A 17,640-nucleotide genomic window follows, 5' to 3' on the forward strand; every position below is an offset into this window, starting at 1 on the left:
GCTTCGGAAAATCTTTGGCGTCTGCGTCCTGCGTCGATGACGTTGATGCGCCGTCCCCGAGGACCTCCTCAGACGGCCGACATCACCCGGTGTGATGAGTAGGAAGCACGACGCCCATAGCCTCAGTTTCGTTTTTTCCGTCAACGTGTTCGATTTGTGAATCTCGGTACGCCTCGACTCGTTGGAGTTTGCTGTTTTCAATTCTCGGTTCGTTGAACCTGTTCGGTTTGTTGTGAAGACCTGTTCGTGGCAATGTCTTTCTCATCTTCAACCCCGCGTCCGGGCTTCAAGAACTGCGGGGACTGTGGGTCCAAGATGTCGGTCACGGACTCGCACAACGCCTGCCTCAGGTGCCTCGGGGAGGCCCACGATATGGACGACTGTGTCGACTGCCAGTCGCTCACGGCAAAGGCCTTGCGGGAACGCAAGAAGAAGCTGTCGGGAGGCCGGGTGTCTAAGCCCCGGAAGTCGAGGTCTGCGGGGCTTTCGACAGATGACTCGAGGGGCGACTCTCCGCGTCATCGTCGGAAGTCCGGTGGGTCTCCTTCCAGGAGTCGGTCTCGCCACTCCTCAGCCTCTTCGAGGCATTCCAGGAAGCGCCGGCATAGGTCGACTTCCCCGTCCTCTTCCGAGGACTCCGCCCGTCGGCGGGTCGCTTATCCCTCCATGCAAGCGACACTGGAGGAATGGGCTTCCTTCGGGAAGCAGATGCTAGCGATTCTGGAATCGCAGGGCACCGGTCCGTCCGCGCCTCCGAGTGTGATAGGTTGGCTCCGGTCGAGAGACACCGCTCGTACGCCTTCGGGCTCGAGTGGTCGGCACGGCTGGCGGGAGAGGTCCCGCTCGGACAAGGGTAGCCGTTCTCGCCATGCCGTACCAGGACCCGGTCCGCGACGCGCTCGAGACCATGTGATCCTGTGCCGTCTTCAAAGAAGACGTCGACGCCTCTGGTGCCGAGGTCGTCGACGATTTCTCACGAGGCTCTGCCTCCGAGGGGGTCGTCAACGCCATCGGTGCCTAGGTTGTCGAGACACACGCTCAGAGCTCCGGCTTTGAGGACTGTGTTGACGCCGCCAATGCTGGCGGCGCTGCAGCTGACATCGACGCTGATTCGCTCGATGTTCAGGATGGCAAGGATGCCATTTGAGGCCGTTCAGTCGGGTTTGGACTTGGTGGATTGTGTCAGCCGGTCCATGGCGGCGAGCACCTAATGCGCAGGTTTGCGTGGTTGCGGAAGTCTGGGTTCGCACCTGATGTGCAGTCCCGGCTCCTCAACATGCCCTTTGACGGTGAACACCTTTTTGGCAGCAAGGCTGACGAGAGCTTTTAGAGGGTGCAGACCTCCAAAGCTGCAACGAAGTCGTTGGGTGCTGCAGTTCGCCAACCTCCGCCTTTTCGTCCTAGGGGACACCAATGGAGGGGAGGTTCCTTTCGCTATTACTCGTCCTTCAGTAAAGCGAGGGGAGCTAACAGTCAGAGGCCATCGTAAGAATGCCAGAGGTGGAAACAAATGTACTCGAGGAGCCAAGGCCGCTCGGGCAGTTGCCTCTTTGCCCTCAGGCAACGCCGCAGCCGATACCGCTCAGTCATGAGGCCAGGTCCCATGGTTCGCCAGTTGGGGGAAGGCTGACACAGCATCTTGTAGAGTGGCAAGCCATTACTTCGGATGTGCGGGTTCTTGAGATCATAACCCACGGCTACAGTCTTCCTTTTCGGCAGAGGCCTCACGACAATCCATCAGGGAGCCTCTCTTTGAAGTGTCCGGATCCGCTCCTTGCGCAGGAAATTCAAGCCCTGCTGGAGAAAGGCGCTATAGAACTGGTGCCTGTAGCGGAGAGGAACTAGAGATGGTATTCCCCTTATTTTTTTATTTCGAAGAAAGACGGGGGATTGAGACCCATCATGGACTTGCGCGGTTTGAACTAACTCCTCAGGAAGGACATGTTCAAGATGGTGACTCTTTCTCAAGTCCTCCAGGCCCTTCAACTTCAGGACTGGTTGGTGTCTCTTGACCTCAAGGATGCTTACTTCCATGTGCCGATCCATCCCAAGCACAAGAAGTACCTGAGGTTCGCGGTTGGTGACTCGCACTTTCAGTTTCGGGTCCTGCCGTTCGGATTGACCTCCGCCCCGAGGGTTTTCACCAAGTTCATGGTGGTGGTGGCAGCGCATCTCAGGGAAGGGGGGATTCACGTCTACCCCTACCTGGACAATTGGTTGATCAGTAGGAGCTCTCCCGAGCAAGTCCTGGATCATCTGTCCGTCACCTGCCGCTCCCTTCACAGGCTGGGCTTCTCCCTCAATTTAAAGAAGTCCCATTTGACACCAACGCAGCGGCTCCAGTACATTGGAGCAGTGCTCGACACGTCCCTGGGGCAGTGTTTTCCTCCTCAGGTGAGGGCTCTTCACATTCAGCAGATGGTGCACAAGTTTCAGCTTGCCCAGAATCTCCCAGTGTCTGAATTCTTGAGAATGCTCGGCTTCATGGCATCCTGCATTCTTCTGGTGCCAGAGGCTCGTCTGCGGATGAGATCTTTGCAGTGGGCACTCAAGCTCCAGTGGTCTCAGTCCTCCGGCAGGCTGTCAGACCCTGTTCAGGTGCCGCCCTCGGTAGCCCGGGACCTTCTGTGGTGGGCTGTCGCAGGCAATCTGATGAAGGGGGGGCCCCATTTTGGCTGCCCTGACCGGAGGTGACGATCGTGACGGACGCATCCCTCACGGGCCAACAAGTTGACAGTCGGCGGTCGTTGGTCTCCGTCGGAGTCCAGACTCCATATCAATCTGTTGGAGCTGAGGGCCGTCAGGCTAGCCCGGAAGGCTTTTCTGCCGACTGTGCGCGGAAAGAGTGTCCTGATTCTAACGGACAACACGGTGGCCATGCACTACCTCAACAAAAAGGGGGGGGGGGCAGGGTCACTTCCGCTGTGCAGGGAGGCGATGCAGCTCGAATTCTGGGCCATCCAGCAGGAAGTTTCGATCTCGGCTGTTCATCTGGCCGGAGACGACAACGAGACGGCGGACGCTCTGAGCAGGCAGAGCTCGATCTCTCACGAGTGGGAGCTGGCTCAGGAGATTCTCCTGGAGATCTTCGCCCTTTGGGGGACCCCTCAAGTGGATCTCTTCAGCTCCAGTGTCAACCGGAAGTGCGAAAAATTTTGCTCGCGGGAATTTCCTCCAAAAGGAGCCATAGGAGACGCGTTTGTGGTGGAGTGGTCATTCCCACTGCTGTACGCGTTTCCTCCAGTCCCCGTCATCCCGCAAGTGCTGCGGAGGTTCGGTTCCCGGATGATCTTCATTGTTCTAGACTTGTCCATCTGCCCTCCACGTCGTCTTCCCTACCGAGACGATCTGCTCTCACGGGAGGGGCGTCAGGTTCTCCATCCAGAGGTCAGTTCCCTCAATCTTCACACTTGGCTTCTGAAAGGTTGAGGTATAAGGATTGGGACCTCCCTGAAGACGTGATGGAGGTGTTGCTCTCGGCCAGGCGGCCAGCAACCAAGTCTCTGTACCGTTGCCATTGGAGAAAGTTCTGCGACTGGTGCAGAGTTCAGAATGTGGATCCTTTTGAATGCGGCATCCCCATGGTTCTGTCTTTTTTGCTTTCTTTGGCCCACTGCGGCTTGCAACTGTGGACCATTAAAGGTTATCTGGCGGCGCTGTCTATATTTAAGCGCTCGTCTGAAGAGTGTTCCTATTTTAAGATTCCTTTAATTTCGCAGTTTTTGAAAGGGCTCACTAATGTGTTCCCTCCGTCACCTTTTTTGGTGCCAGGTTGGGATTTGAACCTTGTTCTTAAGTTTCTTATGGGTGCTCCATTTGATCCTTTAAATTCTTGCCCTTTGAGGCTGTTAACTCTGAAAACTGTATTTTTGGTTGCGGTTACTTCCGCTCGCAGAGTGAGTGAGTTACAGGCACTTTCAGTTAAGCCACCCTTCACTGTGTTTCATAAGGACAGGGTTGTCCTTGGAGTTCGTCCTTTTTTTTTGCTTCCGAAGGTGGTTTCGGAATTTCATTTGAGCCAGAAGGTTGTTCTTCCGGTGTTCTATCCTCCTCCACATCCTGGTAAGGAAGAGGAGAGGCTCCATAGGCTTGATCCTCAGAGAGCATTGAGCTTTTATATTTCGCGCATGTCCCGGGTCAGAGTGGACGATCAACTTTTCATTGGTTACGCTGGAAAGCGTTTGGGACAAGCTGTGACGAAACAGACTTTGTCTCGTTGGATTATTTTAGCTATCTCCGAGTGTTACCGCTTGGCGGGTAAGGACCCTCCGGCTGGCTTGCGGGCCCATTCTACCAGAGGAGTGGCTGCGTCTACTGCCCTGCAGAGGGGAGTTCCTATTCGTCACATCTGTGATGCAGCCACCTGGGCTTCAGGTACTTTTGTACGTCACTATTCCCTTGATTCCATCAGAGGGCAAGATCTGGCCTTTGGCAAGGCAGTTCTCTATTCCGAAATTTTATTGGGCATGTTAAATTTGTATTCTAAATTCTTTCCCACCTCCTTGCTTGGTACTGCTTTGGGAGTCTGTCATAGATATGGAATACATCGGAGGACCCTATCCCCTCAAAGAACAAGTTACTTTCTTACCTGGTAACGTTCTTTCGACGAGATGGTCCGACGACGTATTCCATATCGCTCCCTCCCTGCCTTCCCCACTGCAGAATTTCTTTTGCGATGGCAGCTTGGGTTCCGCAAGGCCTTGTGTGTCTGACTGGCAGAAAACTGGTGGCACACGTTCTGGGAAAAAACTATAACTGAGGCTATGGGCGTCGTGCGTCCTATTTATCACATCGGGTGACGTCGGCCGTCGGAGGAGGTCCTCGGGGACGGCGCATCGACGTCATCGACGCAGGACGCAGACGCCAAAGATTTTCCGAAGCAGCACAGCTGTGGACATTACCTGTCATAGATATGGAATACGTCGTCGGACCATCCCATCGAAAGAAAGTTACCAGGTAAGAAAGTAACTTGTTTGTCTGTTTATTCGCTTCAATATTATCCACTTCAATAGTATTCCATTCATGTAGCTGCTCTTCCATCATTCAAAACCGATGACTGCAGGTTGCTAACAGACCTTTGAAGTAAACACTTAATTGGCTCAACTAGCCTACCGGCTACCTTAATATAAAAGCGTTCTCTTTATTGTCCATATATCGCCCCTTGGCCGTTAGTCTATTTATTCACCACTTATATTTTGTTTCTTCAGGGCCAGCTTGATCACCTGCGTGGGATCTTTGTGGAAGCTCTATATGAGGAACGCCTTAGTCGGGTAAGTCAATTTTAGGACAGTTTTTTTCTGAACTCTAACTAAGGGCTTAGTAAAACCATTCAACTGAGGCACTACAAGACTCCTCTCTTAGTATTAATGCTGTACCACCAGTTCAGGGTAGCGTAGACAGAGAAGCCTGGCTTATCTTAGGAGGGAGAGAGGGCTGTCGAATCAGTACGAATGGAATTGTAATACCAATGGCCCAAAGAAACACTAGTATTTTAAAATAAATGGTTAATTTAAAAACAAGTAAGTCCAGGTAAATCTTGGGGAAAATGAGTACTATTACATTATATATAACCACAACTATAAAAACAAAACACTATGCTTTAAAGTACACATACAGAAGCATGGACCTTATTTAGAAAACGAACAGTAGTCTAGGTAAATCAAACCTTTTCATACACATTAAGTATAGGTCACACCCATTCTTGGGGTAAAAACCATAAGTTACTTTCATATTACTTTACAGTAATTCCAGGGTAGTAGACCCAGTCAGTTATACCGTGACACTCAGCAAGAAATCACATAGTAAGTCAACTGGACAATATACTTTTCTGATCTAGTGAAACACAGATTGATTCTAGGAGCAGTATAAACCTATAACTCTGATTCAGGATAAGTAATTCTAGGGGAGTTGCACCTTGGGGTGTAATATTCAATTACAGTTGCTTTTCAGTTCACAGACTAAGGGATGCAATAACTAACTTATTTTAGAATAACATAGTTATGCTGAAGGTAAGTAAAACCCATACACTTTTTACAAGAGCTATCGGCAACCTAAGACTATTTTTGTGTCTGTCTAAAACTGATCAGGGAAAGCAAAACCCAGTGTTACACATTACTCAAAGTTATTCTAGGTAGGTAAAACCTAATGCAGACTTATTCTGGACAGGCTAACAGCAAGTCAGGGGAAGCAAGCCCCAGGTGGGGGACACTCATACATTTATCCTAACATGAATAGTGAAGTGAAACCAACATTACTTTTGGGAAGAGGCACAACAAATCACAGGTGAGTAATAGAAACTTACATCTACTTTCTGTTAGAATGGCGAAAATGTTTCTAAGGAAATAAAGATGTTGCATAAACTTTTCAGAATAGCAGAACATTTCTAAGGTAAGTAATAACCGTACATATACATTTACATTTCAGAATGGCAGAAAAGGTCTATGGTAAGTAATTCCTCCAGCATGGGGTCTGGCATGGATTCACATGCTCATGAATATTCCCTGTCGTCAGGCTGGGAAGCCTCAGTAAAAGATAAAACAGTTTCACTTTCACTTACAAACTGTTTTTCTCCTTTAAACCAATCACTGTCCTCTGGATCTTACTGCCCCCATCCAATGACAGTCCTCTCTCTAAGCCCCTCCGCTGCCAGCAATCTTCTGATTTGTACCGCACGCTTTAGTGTTGGGAGTCCTCGAGTTTTCTCTGCGAGCTACTTCTATGTTTTTTTCGTGTTTTCGACGGGAATTTTTGTTCCAAGAGAGCCCTGTGTGCCTTCTTCTCCATCTGCTGACAGTGGGGATCCATTGTCTGTGAATTTCGGTACTCCTCAAGGGTGAAGATCGTTGAAGATTCCAGAACGCCAGTGGGCCAACTTGGAGTCCTCCGACCATGACTGAAGAGTAGGAGAGAAGGTCCCTCTTCAAGCTCTCGACCAAATGCAGGCTATGGAACGTGTTTGTGGAAGCCCAGCACCTGCAATGCCTCTAATGCCTTCATCCAGACCATAGGGATGTCCAGTGTGAAATATGCCCCCGGTTCTCCAAGAAGACAACGAGGGATAGGCACAGTAGATTAGCAGTCTGGCTTAACGCCAGGGCCTCTCCCCCGTGTTCCGAGCAGAGTCATGCCTCACCCAGGACCGGTCTTCTAAGTCCTATGAGGGCGTCTCATCCGTTGGGCCCAAGACAAGGCCAAGAACAGCAAGTCTGAGCCCCTGGGTTTGCCGCGGTAACGGGTCCCAAGGTGGATAGGGCGTGATAGACATCCTCTGCCTCCATTGCCAGCTGGCAATCGAGCTCCTCCTCGAAAAGGATATAATCTAGCCAGGCTAAACTGTGGGAGAAGTCCGAGAAGCTGCGGACGGAGGAGAAGTTTGAACTGCCCAAGCAGGCCCAATTGGCACAGGCGGAGACTTTGACAATAGAGTTAGTGGCCGGTGCTATCACGACTGCTAAGGGAGCTGGCCCTGTGAAGGTAGCCCCGCAGCACAGAAGCTATCACATCCCCCAAGGGGCCACACCGCCGCAGTGACTTTGACAAAGTCTGCTGGCACGCCAGATGGGGGCAAAACTGGCTCAGGCCCCGGTTCAAGCCCTGAGAGAGGGGGAGGGCGAGGTGTACCTGAAACAGCCCTCCCAGGCAGATGAGGAGGATGATGATGATGAGGAGGAGGAGGAGTATCCCTCAAGTTCCCGTTCAGCCTCCACATCTGCGTCAGGCCCCTTCTCCCCCAGCAGACACAGGGAGTACGGGGAGAGATAGGTCCACGACTGCGGACAACGACTAAGATATCGTCGTAGCGGACAGAGAGTCTCTGCACTGTTCCACCTAGGGTGTCCCCACTGGACGAAGTGGGATCTTTCCACTCCATGATCCACAGAGCTATTTCAGCTTGTGACGAAGGAAACCAGGAAGGAGGGTTTCTTGTACCAGAGGCGTGAGGCTAAGAAAAAAAAACAATCTTGGCGGTGCCCTTTTTGGATGACTTGTGGGAGGAAGGCATGGCCCTTATGAAGAACCCTTGCATGGCTCTAGCCAAACGGTATAAGCTGCAGAAGAGGTATCCAGTGCCGGAGTCCACACCCAAGTGCCTGCGATCACAACCATTGCCGGATTTTGTGGTATCAGCGGCCAGGAAGCAGTAGGCTAATCCGTCCTCGTTGTCTTTGGTCCTTCCAGACAGCGAGGGGGAAGAGGATGGACACCATGGGAAGGAAGGTGATTTGCACTGCAGCTTCCACTAACAAAGCAGCCAACGCACTGACGATCCTAGCCATGTACGACAGAGGGCTGTGGTACAAGCTAGGGCCTATTCTGGAGTTCCTCCCTGACGATAAGCGGATGGAGGCAATTGCTCTCTTCCGGGAAGGGGAAGTAGCATCTGATTGCCATCACAGTAGCATTGGACGTTGCAGACACAGGTTTCAGGCAGGTGGGAACCGGTGTCTGTCTTTGCTGCCAAGTCTGGATGAAGGCCCACAAATTTCTGGCAAGAGGTCCATGTGACGCTTGTTTGGGAAGGTCGTAAATTAGTCCATATGGGCCGTCAAGGCGGGTACGGAGACTGCCCGTTCCCTGGGAACTCTCCAGCAGCATTGCTCATCTATTTGGTCACCCAGGGGAAAGTCAAGCAGGTCTGGCAAAGGTTTCTCCTCTTTGTACCGTCAGCCCTCCAGATCCACGACCCAGGAAGCCTACAGAGGCCGTTCCCAGGCCTATGGTAACCGAGGACAGCGGGCAGGATTCCAGCTCTGAAACAGGCCTGAACCGGCCGGGATGTCGTGTGGAAGAGGATCACCAGTGACAGATGGGTGCTGGACGCTCTCGCTGATTACCCGTCGGGTGCAGCACATCCCTCAGCTCCTGGAAGATGTACGGGCCATGCTGCTAAAAGGGGCAATAGAGCTAGTTCCCTAACGACTCTGGGTCTCCAGAGTCTTCAAGATATTTTCTGGTCAGAAAGAAGCCAGGGGGCTGGGGTCTCATCCTAGACCTGCGGCGTCTCAACAAATACGTGAAGTCCCAAAAGTTCAGGATGGTCACCTTGCAACACGTGCTCGGCAAGCTGGAGGTAGGAGACTTCTTGAAGTCACTAGATCTGAAGGATGGCTATTTCCACGTTCCCATCAGAGGTTTCTGCATTTTGTAGTGTAGTGTCAGCACTAACAGTTCAAGTGATGTCTGCCCCCAGAGTGTTCACAAAATGCCTGGCACTGGTGGCTGTCCATCTACGTCTGCGGGGCATACACATATACCCGTACCTTGATGTTGTCCTGCCTGACGTCACCCTCAGAGGAGAGGGTGGCAGCCATTCAATGGAAGGTGCAGCGACTGTCGTTGATGAAGACAGCCACGGTGCGGACCATAAAGTTGTTGTTCGGCATGATGTCATCCTGCATCTACCTCATCAGGCTCCGCAGGTTGCAAATGCAACCTCTTCAGGAGTTCCTGGACGCTAACTGGATATAGGTGTCCGGAAGCTTTGCGGACAAGATCCCTAGGGCTGCAGTGTTTTGGACTCCTCCCTCGTTTCCTTTCTTCAGACACTCTGGAGCCTCAACAGGCTACATAAAGGGTTCCTGCCGAAGACCAAAATCAAAGTAGGACATCCACCTCCCAGAACGGCAGAAGAAGGACTAAGAAAGGACAAGCACATTACAATGGCGAAAAAACAAAGAAGCCACCATTCTAGATGAATGGTTATCCTTCTCTGATATACCGCAACTGGTTTGACAGCCTGCAAGTAGAAATCACACAAGATAGTAGAACACATCCACTGCCACCTCCCATAATTGTAAGCATGTCAGAAATGTTACAGGATCAGTGAAAAAGGGGTTACAGATTAACCCCCCGCCCCCAGCACTCTACATAAGGTCGGGTGTGCTGGTCTCGCAATATAAAATGTACAGGATACAAATCTCCCTCTACCCTGGATAACCAGTGTTCTGCAAGGTAAGTAACTGCAACAGAAATGTTACAGAACCGGGGGGCGCTGTTGAGCAGCCAGCAAGATGGCTGCCTAGCTTAGGAGCTCCGTGGCCCACTGACCGCAATCTGCTAACAACGGCGGAATCCTGCTATCTATACCCCTACAAATGTACTCCTGAGCATCCTGCGACCGCTGGGCGCACATGGTGCAAAAAGCGCTGACATCCGATCAGCTGAGGCCAAGATACTAGAGACTACGCCGACGGGCCCGCGTGAGGCCGCTGGGCCTGCCTCCTGGAGTGTCGGAGGGCAGCGTGCCTGCAGCTGAGAAGAGACGCTACCGGAGAGCCCCCTAGACATGCTGTGAAGTGTGGCGCCGCCGTGAGGGACAGAGCTGTATGGCGGAGCCGAGAACCCAGGTGTAACATCAGCCCCCCTGCTGCCGTGGGCCTCGGCCGACTGCGGACGGCAACGGTAGGTGCCCCCAGGTGGGTGCGGGGGTCGGAGTGCATGGAAGCGCTGCCGCTTTGTTCGGCCGCCTTGCCTGAGCCCCCGCGAGCTCCGGTGACATCGGTGGGGCACTCGTGGACCTGCCCCCTCCCCCCCTTTTTTTTTTTTTCTCTTACCATCCTGCCTGGGCGCGGCAGTGGTCTCCATCTGCCCACACTAAGGATCGAGCTCCCAAGGGGGGAGAGGGCAGCCTTGGGGCTCCGGTGCTCCCCTCAATCCGGCCCCCTGCGGCGGTGGGCCCGACACCCGCACGGTGCGGCTGAGGCGCCTCTGAAGTGGCTGGTCATTCCAGCCTGCCCTCCTACGCCCCAAGCATCCGCTTCCATGCCCAGCGGGCCGGGTGCAACAAACAACTAAACAATGGGGAAAATCAACCAAAACGCTACGCGGCGGCCCCTCGCATGAAATGACTACTCCTTGGAGCGCTGGGAGGCTCCTGTAATAGAACTGCGCCTGGGCCAGAGTACAAGAGAAGGGGAAGCCACCCTGCTTCACCAGCACACAATGGGGTGAATAAACACCATCGCCTCGACCCTGAGGGGCACCCTATGACCCACCCCATTAACAGTACATCGCCCAGCGCACCCACACAGCTATTAAGAGTGCCACTGATCATACTGCCCCACCCACTGTGCCTGTGGCCTCCATAAAGCATCTTCTGGAGCCTACTACGATACAGCCCCCTCGCTGATCGATGCCCACGGCGTCCTCACTGCCACTGCGTTGCCCCGGGCGTGCTCTTCCCCCCGCCCCCATCTGAGGCAAATACCTGTATAGCCAGGCTTAGACCACCCGTACGCTGAAACCAGTGGCACGCCACCACCCCCAATGTGGGACTCTTGGCCCACGATCACCAACAAACCTGCCATGTGAGGTGCTGCTGCCAACCACCGCAATGTCCAACAGAACGTGAGGGGCCAGCAAAGTCGGTGCCATGGACAAGTTTACCAAGGCAGTGCCCAGGGCAGAACATGCGCCCTCCTCCACGGGACAGGCAGATGGGGACATGCTGCCGGACCCCCCGCAGCCTGATTTAACAACAATGATGGAGTCCATGACAAAAATCTTTGCATCGTCCCGGGAGGATAGCTCAGTGGCAACGTGCACGCCTTTGAAGCAAGATGACACGAAGCAACACAAGTTCGATCCCCGGGTCTGCGCTTAGAAACCTCTGGGTGTTTAAGCGCATTATAAATACGCAACTAAGACAAAAAACAATCAATTACGTAACTAATAAACAAAAACATTTCCTGTAACAGCTCCTCGATGCCTGCGGGCTGTGTGAGCACTTTTAAAATGTAAATAAATAAATAAATCCTTTCATGAAAAACTGGATGATATCAACCAACATGGGGCCCGAATTACTGAAGCAGAACAAAGAATCAGAACCAATGAGGACAATGTTCATGCCCTACAAAACACAGTCACAGAGCTTGTGCGCGACATGAAGCAGGTCAAAGCTAAGTGCCATGACCTAGAATTGAGGTCGCGAAGAAACCACATTCGCATAGTGGGGGTTCCCGAATCTGCACTAAAGGGTCGAATGGAACTTGAGGTTAAACCTCTAATAATAATAATAATAATAAATGAATAATAATTATTTGGCATTTATATAGCGCTACGAACCCTGAGGTATCTGAGCGCTGCTTATTATTACCCACGGTGTGTGGTGCTCATTTATCGACCTCGGAAGGATGAAAGTCTGAGTTTGGCCCTGCCGGGATTCGTACCTGCATTACCAGGCTCTGCACGGATGTCAAATCGAGCGCTCTACTCGCTGTGCCACTTGACCGGCAATATTCAAAGACCTCCTTGACAATCCTGTGCTGTCACCGTTCTTCACTGTTGAGCGAGTGCATCGCGCACTGGCACCCAGGCCCAAACCAGGAGACTTTCCCAGACCAATAATTGCGAAGCTGTTAGGTTACAAAGACAGAGACCACATACTTCGTCTGGCCAGGGAAAAGGGAGAACGTAGGCTAGACTCACAAGTCATCAGGATCTTCCCCGACTTTTCGGTGGAGGTACAGATGGAGCGACGGCAATTCGTAGGTGTGAAAAAAATACTGAGAATGGAAAATTGAGTGTGCAATGGTTTTCCACGCTCGCCTGAAATTCACTCACCGCAACAAGCTGTATTTCTTCACAGTCCCGGATGAAGCAGTCAAATTCATCGAGGCACAAATCCCGCTAACGGAACCCCCGGAGGAACCAATGGACAACGACTAAGGCAAATGTTCCCACAGCTCTCATGTGGTTTCACCGGCTGAGGCCAACCTGTGGACTGTCCCCCCAGTTGTTCACCCAGTCCCCCCTGCTCTACACCATTCTGGACCCAACCTTGCCCCAACACCATCATCTTAAGAGCACCACCAATGGAAAGGGGGAACATTCCTAACTTGCTTTACTGTAACAGTATACACCGGGCTCGAACCTCAGCAGCCATGCCTCACCGTTAGGCACCAGACGAAGGAGTTATCTGCTTAGATCTCGATCCCATAGGATAAGTTTGTTTTTCGTAACCTAAAGTATTAGCAGCCGTTCAAAGATTAATGATGTCTCATCACAATATGTATTAACAAATGTGGGTCATACGGCAGCGGCGACCCCCACTGCAGCTGCAATGCCTTCTAAGGCGGAGTGTTCATGTTTAAGCCCCTGTTGGGCTATTGGTCGAGCATCGCCGAGTTGGGGATGGCACGCATTTGCCCGATCCAGGGGTGGGAACTATAACACTGCTAGTTTGAATCGGGCAGTGAGGATGGGGGGTGGTGAAGTTGGGGAATGTTATAAAAAAAATTGGCAGGAAGGAGATGACTGGTTCAGAAGAGAGGCGTGCTCACACCACAGCAACACATGTGGTGGAAAGCAGAGACCGATCCTTTAATTGGGATGTCCCATAAACTGATAGCATGGCTATTAAAATGATGACGTGGAACGTTCGGGTGTTAACTAATTTCACGAAGACCCGCAGCATCTGCGCAAAAACATGGAATCGAGGTACTCCTATTGCAGGAGACACACGCTCTGAAACACCTAACATCAAACCTAGCACAGTCCTGGGGCCCTAACAGATTTTATACCCAATACTCCACTCAATCCAGGGGTGTCCTGACTCTGATCCACAAATCAGTAAAATTCACACTCCACACATCCCACATTGACACTGAGGGCAGATATGTGATCCTTCACTGCACTCTGGCTAATGAGGAATGCTTGCTCGTAAACTCATATGGCCCTAACACCGACTCCCCAGAATTCATAGACGAAGTGATGACCATCCTCATGAGGTATGTGGAAGTCCCCATTATATGGAGGGGCGACATGAACCTCGTACTAGACAATGTCCTGGATAGAACAACCACTACCCGCAGAGTCATGTCTTGAGCCGCCAAACGACTCCATTCACATATGAGGTCCCTAAATCTACATGATGTGTGGAGAACACTCCACCCCCAAGGGAGAGACTACACTTTCTACTCAACAGTACATGATAGCTCTTAAAGAATAGATCTGTTTCTGTCGGGTTGCCGGATGGGTAGGGTGGCAGATGTCAAGATTCTAGCACGCACGCTCTTGGATCACTCCCCGGTGATGATGCAGGTCCAACTGGGGACTACCCCAGCCGCCCGCCCTGCCTGGCGCTTTTAATCTGATGCTCTGTCTGACATTGTCTTTAAAGCTGAGATCCTATCGGATATAAAAACCTTTTTTTGAGAACAACAGACAAGATACACCCGAGGGGACCCGCTGGGAGGCATTTAACTATACATTAGAGGGATGTGCATCTCGAGGGAGGCGGGGGTGCTAAAAGCCATATGGCAGGCCCCACCCAAATCTGAAACTAAGCTTAAAACTCTAGAACAAGAACATGCCTCCGCGCCTGTTCCGGCAACCCTGGCAAAGATCAGAGCTGAACTAGAACTATGAGTCTCACTCCCTCAGCGAGGTGTGGTACTATGCTCGGCACAGTTGCTGCGCCAAGTTATGGCAAGGTTGACAGAACTGGAAGAACCCTGGCCAAATTGGTACGTGCAGAGGGAGGTACGACCCGAATACATAGCATTATAGATGGGCAAGGCACACAGCACTGGTCCGACCAGGCCATAATCGACACCTTCGCAAACTTTTGCGCCAATTTGTATGGCCCCCAGCAAGAACACACTGCCCATGACCTGGACGACCTGCTTGAACGTATCCCTATGACCCTCATCTCACAAAGCACCAGCGAACAACTTGATGCCCCGTTCACCTTGGAAGAGAGAGTCCAGGTAATCTCAGACCTCCCAAAGAACAAGGCCCCGGGACCCGATGGTCTCACATCTGAGTTCTAGCAGGAACACGTTGCTATTTTAGCTCCCATACTGTACGGGGTCTGGACCGAATCACTCCGGCTAGCCACCCTCCCTCCCTTCTTAAGGGAAGCCCTGATAACCGTCCTTCCCAAGCCAGGAAAACCCCCAGACGAATGTGGTTCCTATAGGCCCTTATCGCCTATAAACACGGACATGAAAATCTTTGCTAAAATAATAGCGAACAGGTTCCTCCCACTCATTACCCATTTGGTCCATGCAGACCAAAGCGGATTTGTCCCTGGCCGTTCAACTGCACTTAACATCCGCTGACTTTTCAATGTGATGTCCAGAATTGACCCGATGGCTGATGCAGTGGCGGTCACACTAGACGCCCAGAAGGCGTTTGACATGGTCTCCTGGCAATACTTATGGGCCGTGCTGGAATAAATGGGGGTGGGACCAAATATGATCTCCTACATAAAACTGCTATATACAGGACCAATAGCCAGGGTCCAAGTAAACTCCCTTACATCTTCTCCCTTTGCGTTACACAGGGGCACCTGTCAGGGCTGTCCGTTCTCCCCTATCTTATTGCGCTCGCCATCGAACCCATGGCGGACCACGTCGGGGATCGACACACCCGGAAGGGCATAGCATACGCCTACAAGACATGCCGGAATTCATCTCATTATATGCTGATGTACTCCTATACGTCAGAAACCCATCCATACATTTAGACCCGATCATCCGCGACATAACCAAGATAGGCACGTACTCTGGCTTTACCATTAACTTTCCATATTTCCGCTCACTGTGGCAACCCAGCAACTGTCATGTGAATTCCCCCTATGCTGGTCCCCGGGTGGTATCAAGTACCTCGGGGTTCAAGTGTCACTAACCAAACCCTCCCTACTGGCAGATAACTATGTGACAACGGCACAGCTCATAGAATCCAAAATGCTTTGATGGCGCAACCTCCCACTGTCTCTATCCCTAATAAAAATGATAGCGGTCCCCAAGCTCCTCTATATCTTTGCCAATGTACCAGTATGGCCCGGGAAGCAATATTTCAAGAGCCTCCACTCGGCGTGTGCCCAATTCCTCTGGCACTCCGGGGCTGTCCGCAAGAAGTGGCAACATATGGTCCTACCCTACGAAAAAAGGGGGCTTCACAGCCCCAGACCTAACACTGTACTGGATCGCAGCACAGGCCCAACATGCCACACACTGGTACGCACACTTGAATCGGCCCCCGCACGTCAAACTAGAGAAACTGGCGGGAGAGGGGCCCAACATCATGACCTTAATACTACACCGCAAGTTTCAAACGGACGCCCCGGCAGACCCTGTGGCTACCACGATCAGGGAGTGAAACATTATGTTGCTCTCGCAACAGGAGCATCATCCATGCTACAAATGGCTCCCCATCTGGCAATTCCCGGGGCTCTCTCCCACACACGAACGACATATCCTACGACACTGGGAAGACATGGGCTATCGAGCACTAACGGATCTATACCCAGACGGTAAATTCATCACCCCTCGGACGTGGCGGCCCGAACATTCTGGCTCGGCGCTAGAGCTATTACAATAACTCGGGCTATGAGCGGCAGTCTGTGAAATGTGGCCATCCAACCCAGACGAGCCCCCAGACTCACCTGAGCTCCAATACATAGCAAACTCTGCCGGCAGCAGGGGCATAATATCCTCTCTGTATAAAATGCAGCTGGGGAAATCAGGGGATGCATCCCTCAAACCACGGGAGGAATGGGCTAGGGAGTTGGAACTGGAAATTACTGAAGGGATGCGGAACAAAATGTGTGCACACACACACGCAAAGTTTCCCTTAACTCTAGATTCCGGTGCATACAATATAAGCTCCTTAACAGACTTTATTATACACCACACAACGTAGCGAAATTCACACACACCCCGACTCGCATATGCCCGAAATGCAATTCTGAAGAGGCAGATCATGTACATATGTTTTGGTACTGTATTGCGCTGAGTGCGTTTTGATTGGAAGTGACGAAAGCGCTCTGAGATAATTGGGTCCCCAGTGGACCTCGACCCAGTTGCTTTGCTGTTTGGATTATAGGCTGGTGACAACGCAAAGGAAATGTCAACATTTTTAATTGTAAGCGCCATAGTGGCAAAAAAAAAATTATATTACAATGCTGGAAGCGCCGATCCCCCTCCCCCACCCTTGAGATTAGGGCTGTACCGAATAGCATATTTAGTATTCGGCCGGATACCGAATAGTTTGTCAACTATTCGGCCAGAGCCGAATAGTGAGCCGAATAGTTTTTTTTTTTTTTAGGCAAACATATTGTAGGGCATAAAAAATCAGCATTTCAATGAATAAACTAAGGAGGCATTCTATTGCATGGGTACATATTTATTAATTGGACACATCTCTGTAAGCTTATGACAAAAGACAAAGAAAAAAAAACAAAAGTTACGGGAAAAGCCCTCACTCCTAGTAAGAGTAACCTGTAAGGGGAAGGATGTATTTTAGGAAAACAAGCCTTTCAACATTTTCAGCTAAGAGGCTACTTCTGTGTTCGGAATAAATATCTCCAGCTGAACTGAACACTCTCGCTGTCCACACTGGTAGGAGGAGGTGCCAAGTACACACGCGCAACTTTTGCCAACACTGGAAACCGAACACTGTTCATGTCCCACCACTCCAGCGGGTTTGCAGTTTTAGGGAGCAGCGGCTATCTCAAAAAGACAGTGAGCTCAGTGTCCAGGGAACTTATGGACTGACTCACACCAGCCGTGGACTGCTCAACAACACTGTCCCAGAATGCCCATATGCCACATGGTGGAACGCTCTTCTTGGGTGGTGGCTCATCCTCTTGTGGGTCAGGGTCTGCAGGTTGCCCCTCAGGAGGGGAGGACCGCT

The 17,640-nt window shown here is 51.5% G+C and overlaps 1 protein-coding gene across 1 annotated transcript in view; it reads left to right on the forward strand.

The window, feature by feature from the left end:
• Nucleotides 1–17,640, forward strand: part of SMYD5 (SMYD family member 5) — a 338,185-nt gene that overhangs the window by 152,727 nt on the left and 167,818 nt on the right. Inside the window, exon 7 of the mRNA XM_069632308.1 lies at nt 5,208–5,270. Coding sequence (XP_069488409.1) covers nt 5,208–5,270 — 63 coding nt within the window. The remainder of the gene's footprint in view (nt 1–5,207; nt 5,271–17,640) is intronic.

This window comes from Ambystoma mexicanum, chromosome 6q (assembly GCF_040938575.1).
Source record: "Ambystoma mexicanum isolate Mex_15411 chromosome 6q, UKY_AmexF1_1, whole genome shotgun sequence".
Taxonomy (NCBI): Eukaryota; Metazoa; Chordata; class Amphibia; order Caudata; family Ambystomatidae; genus Ambystoma; species Ambystoma mexicanum.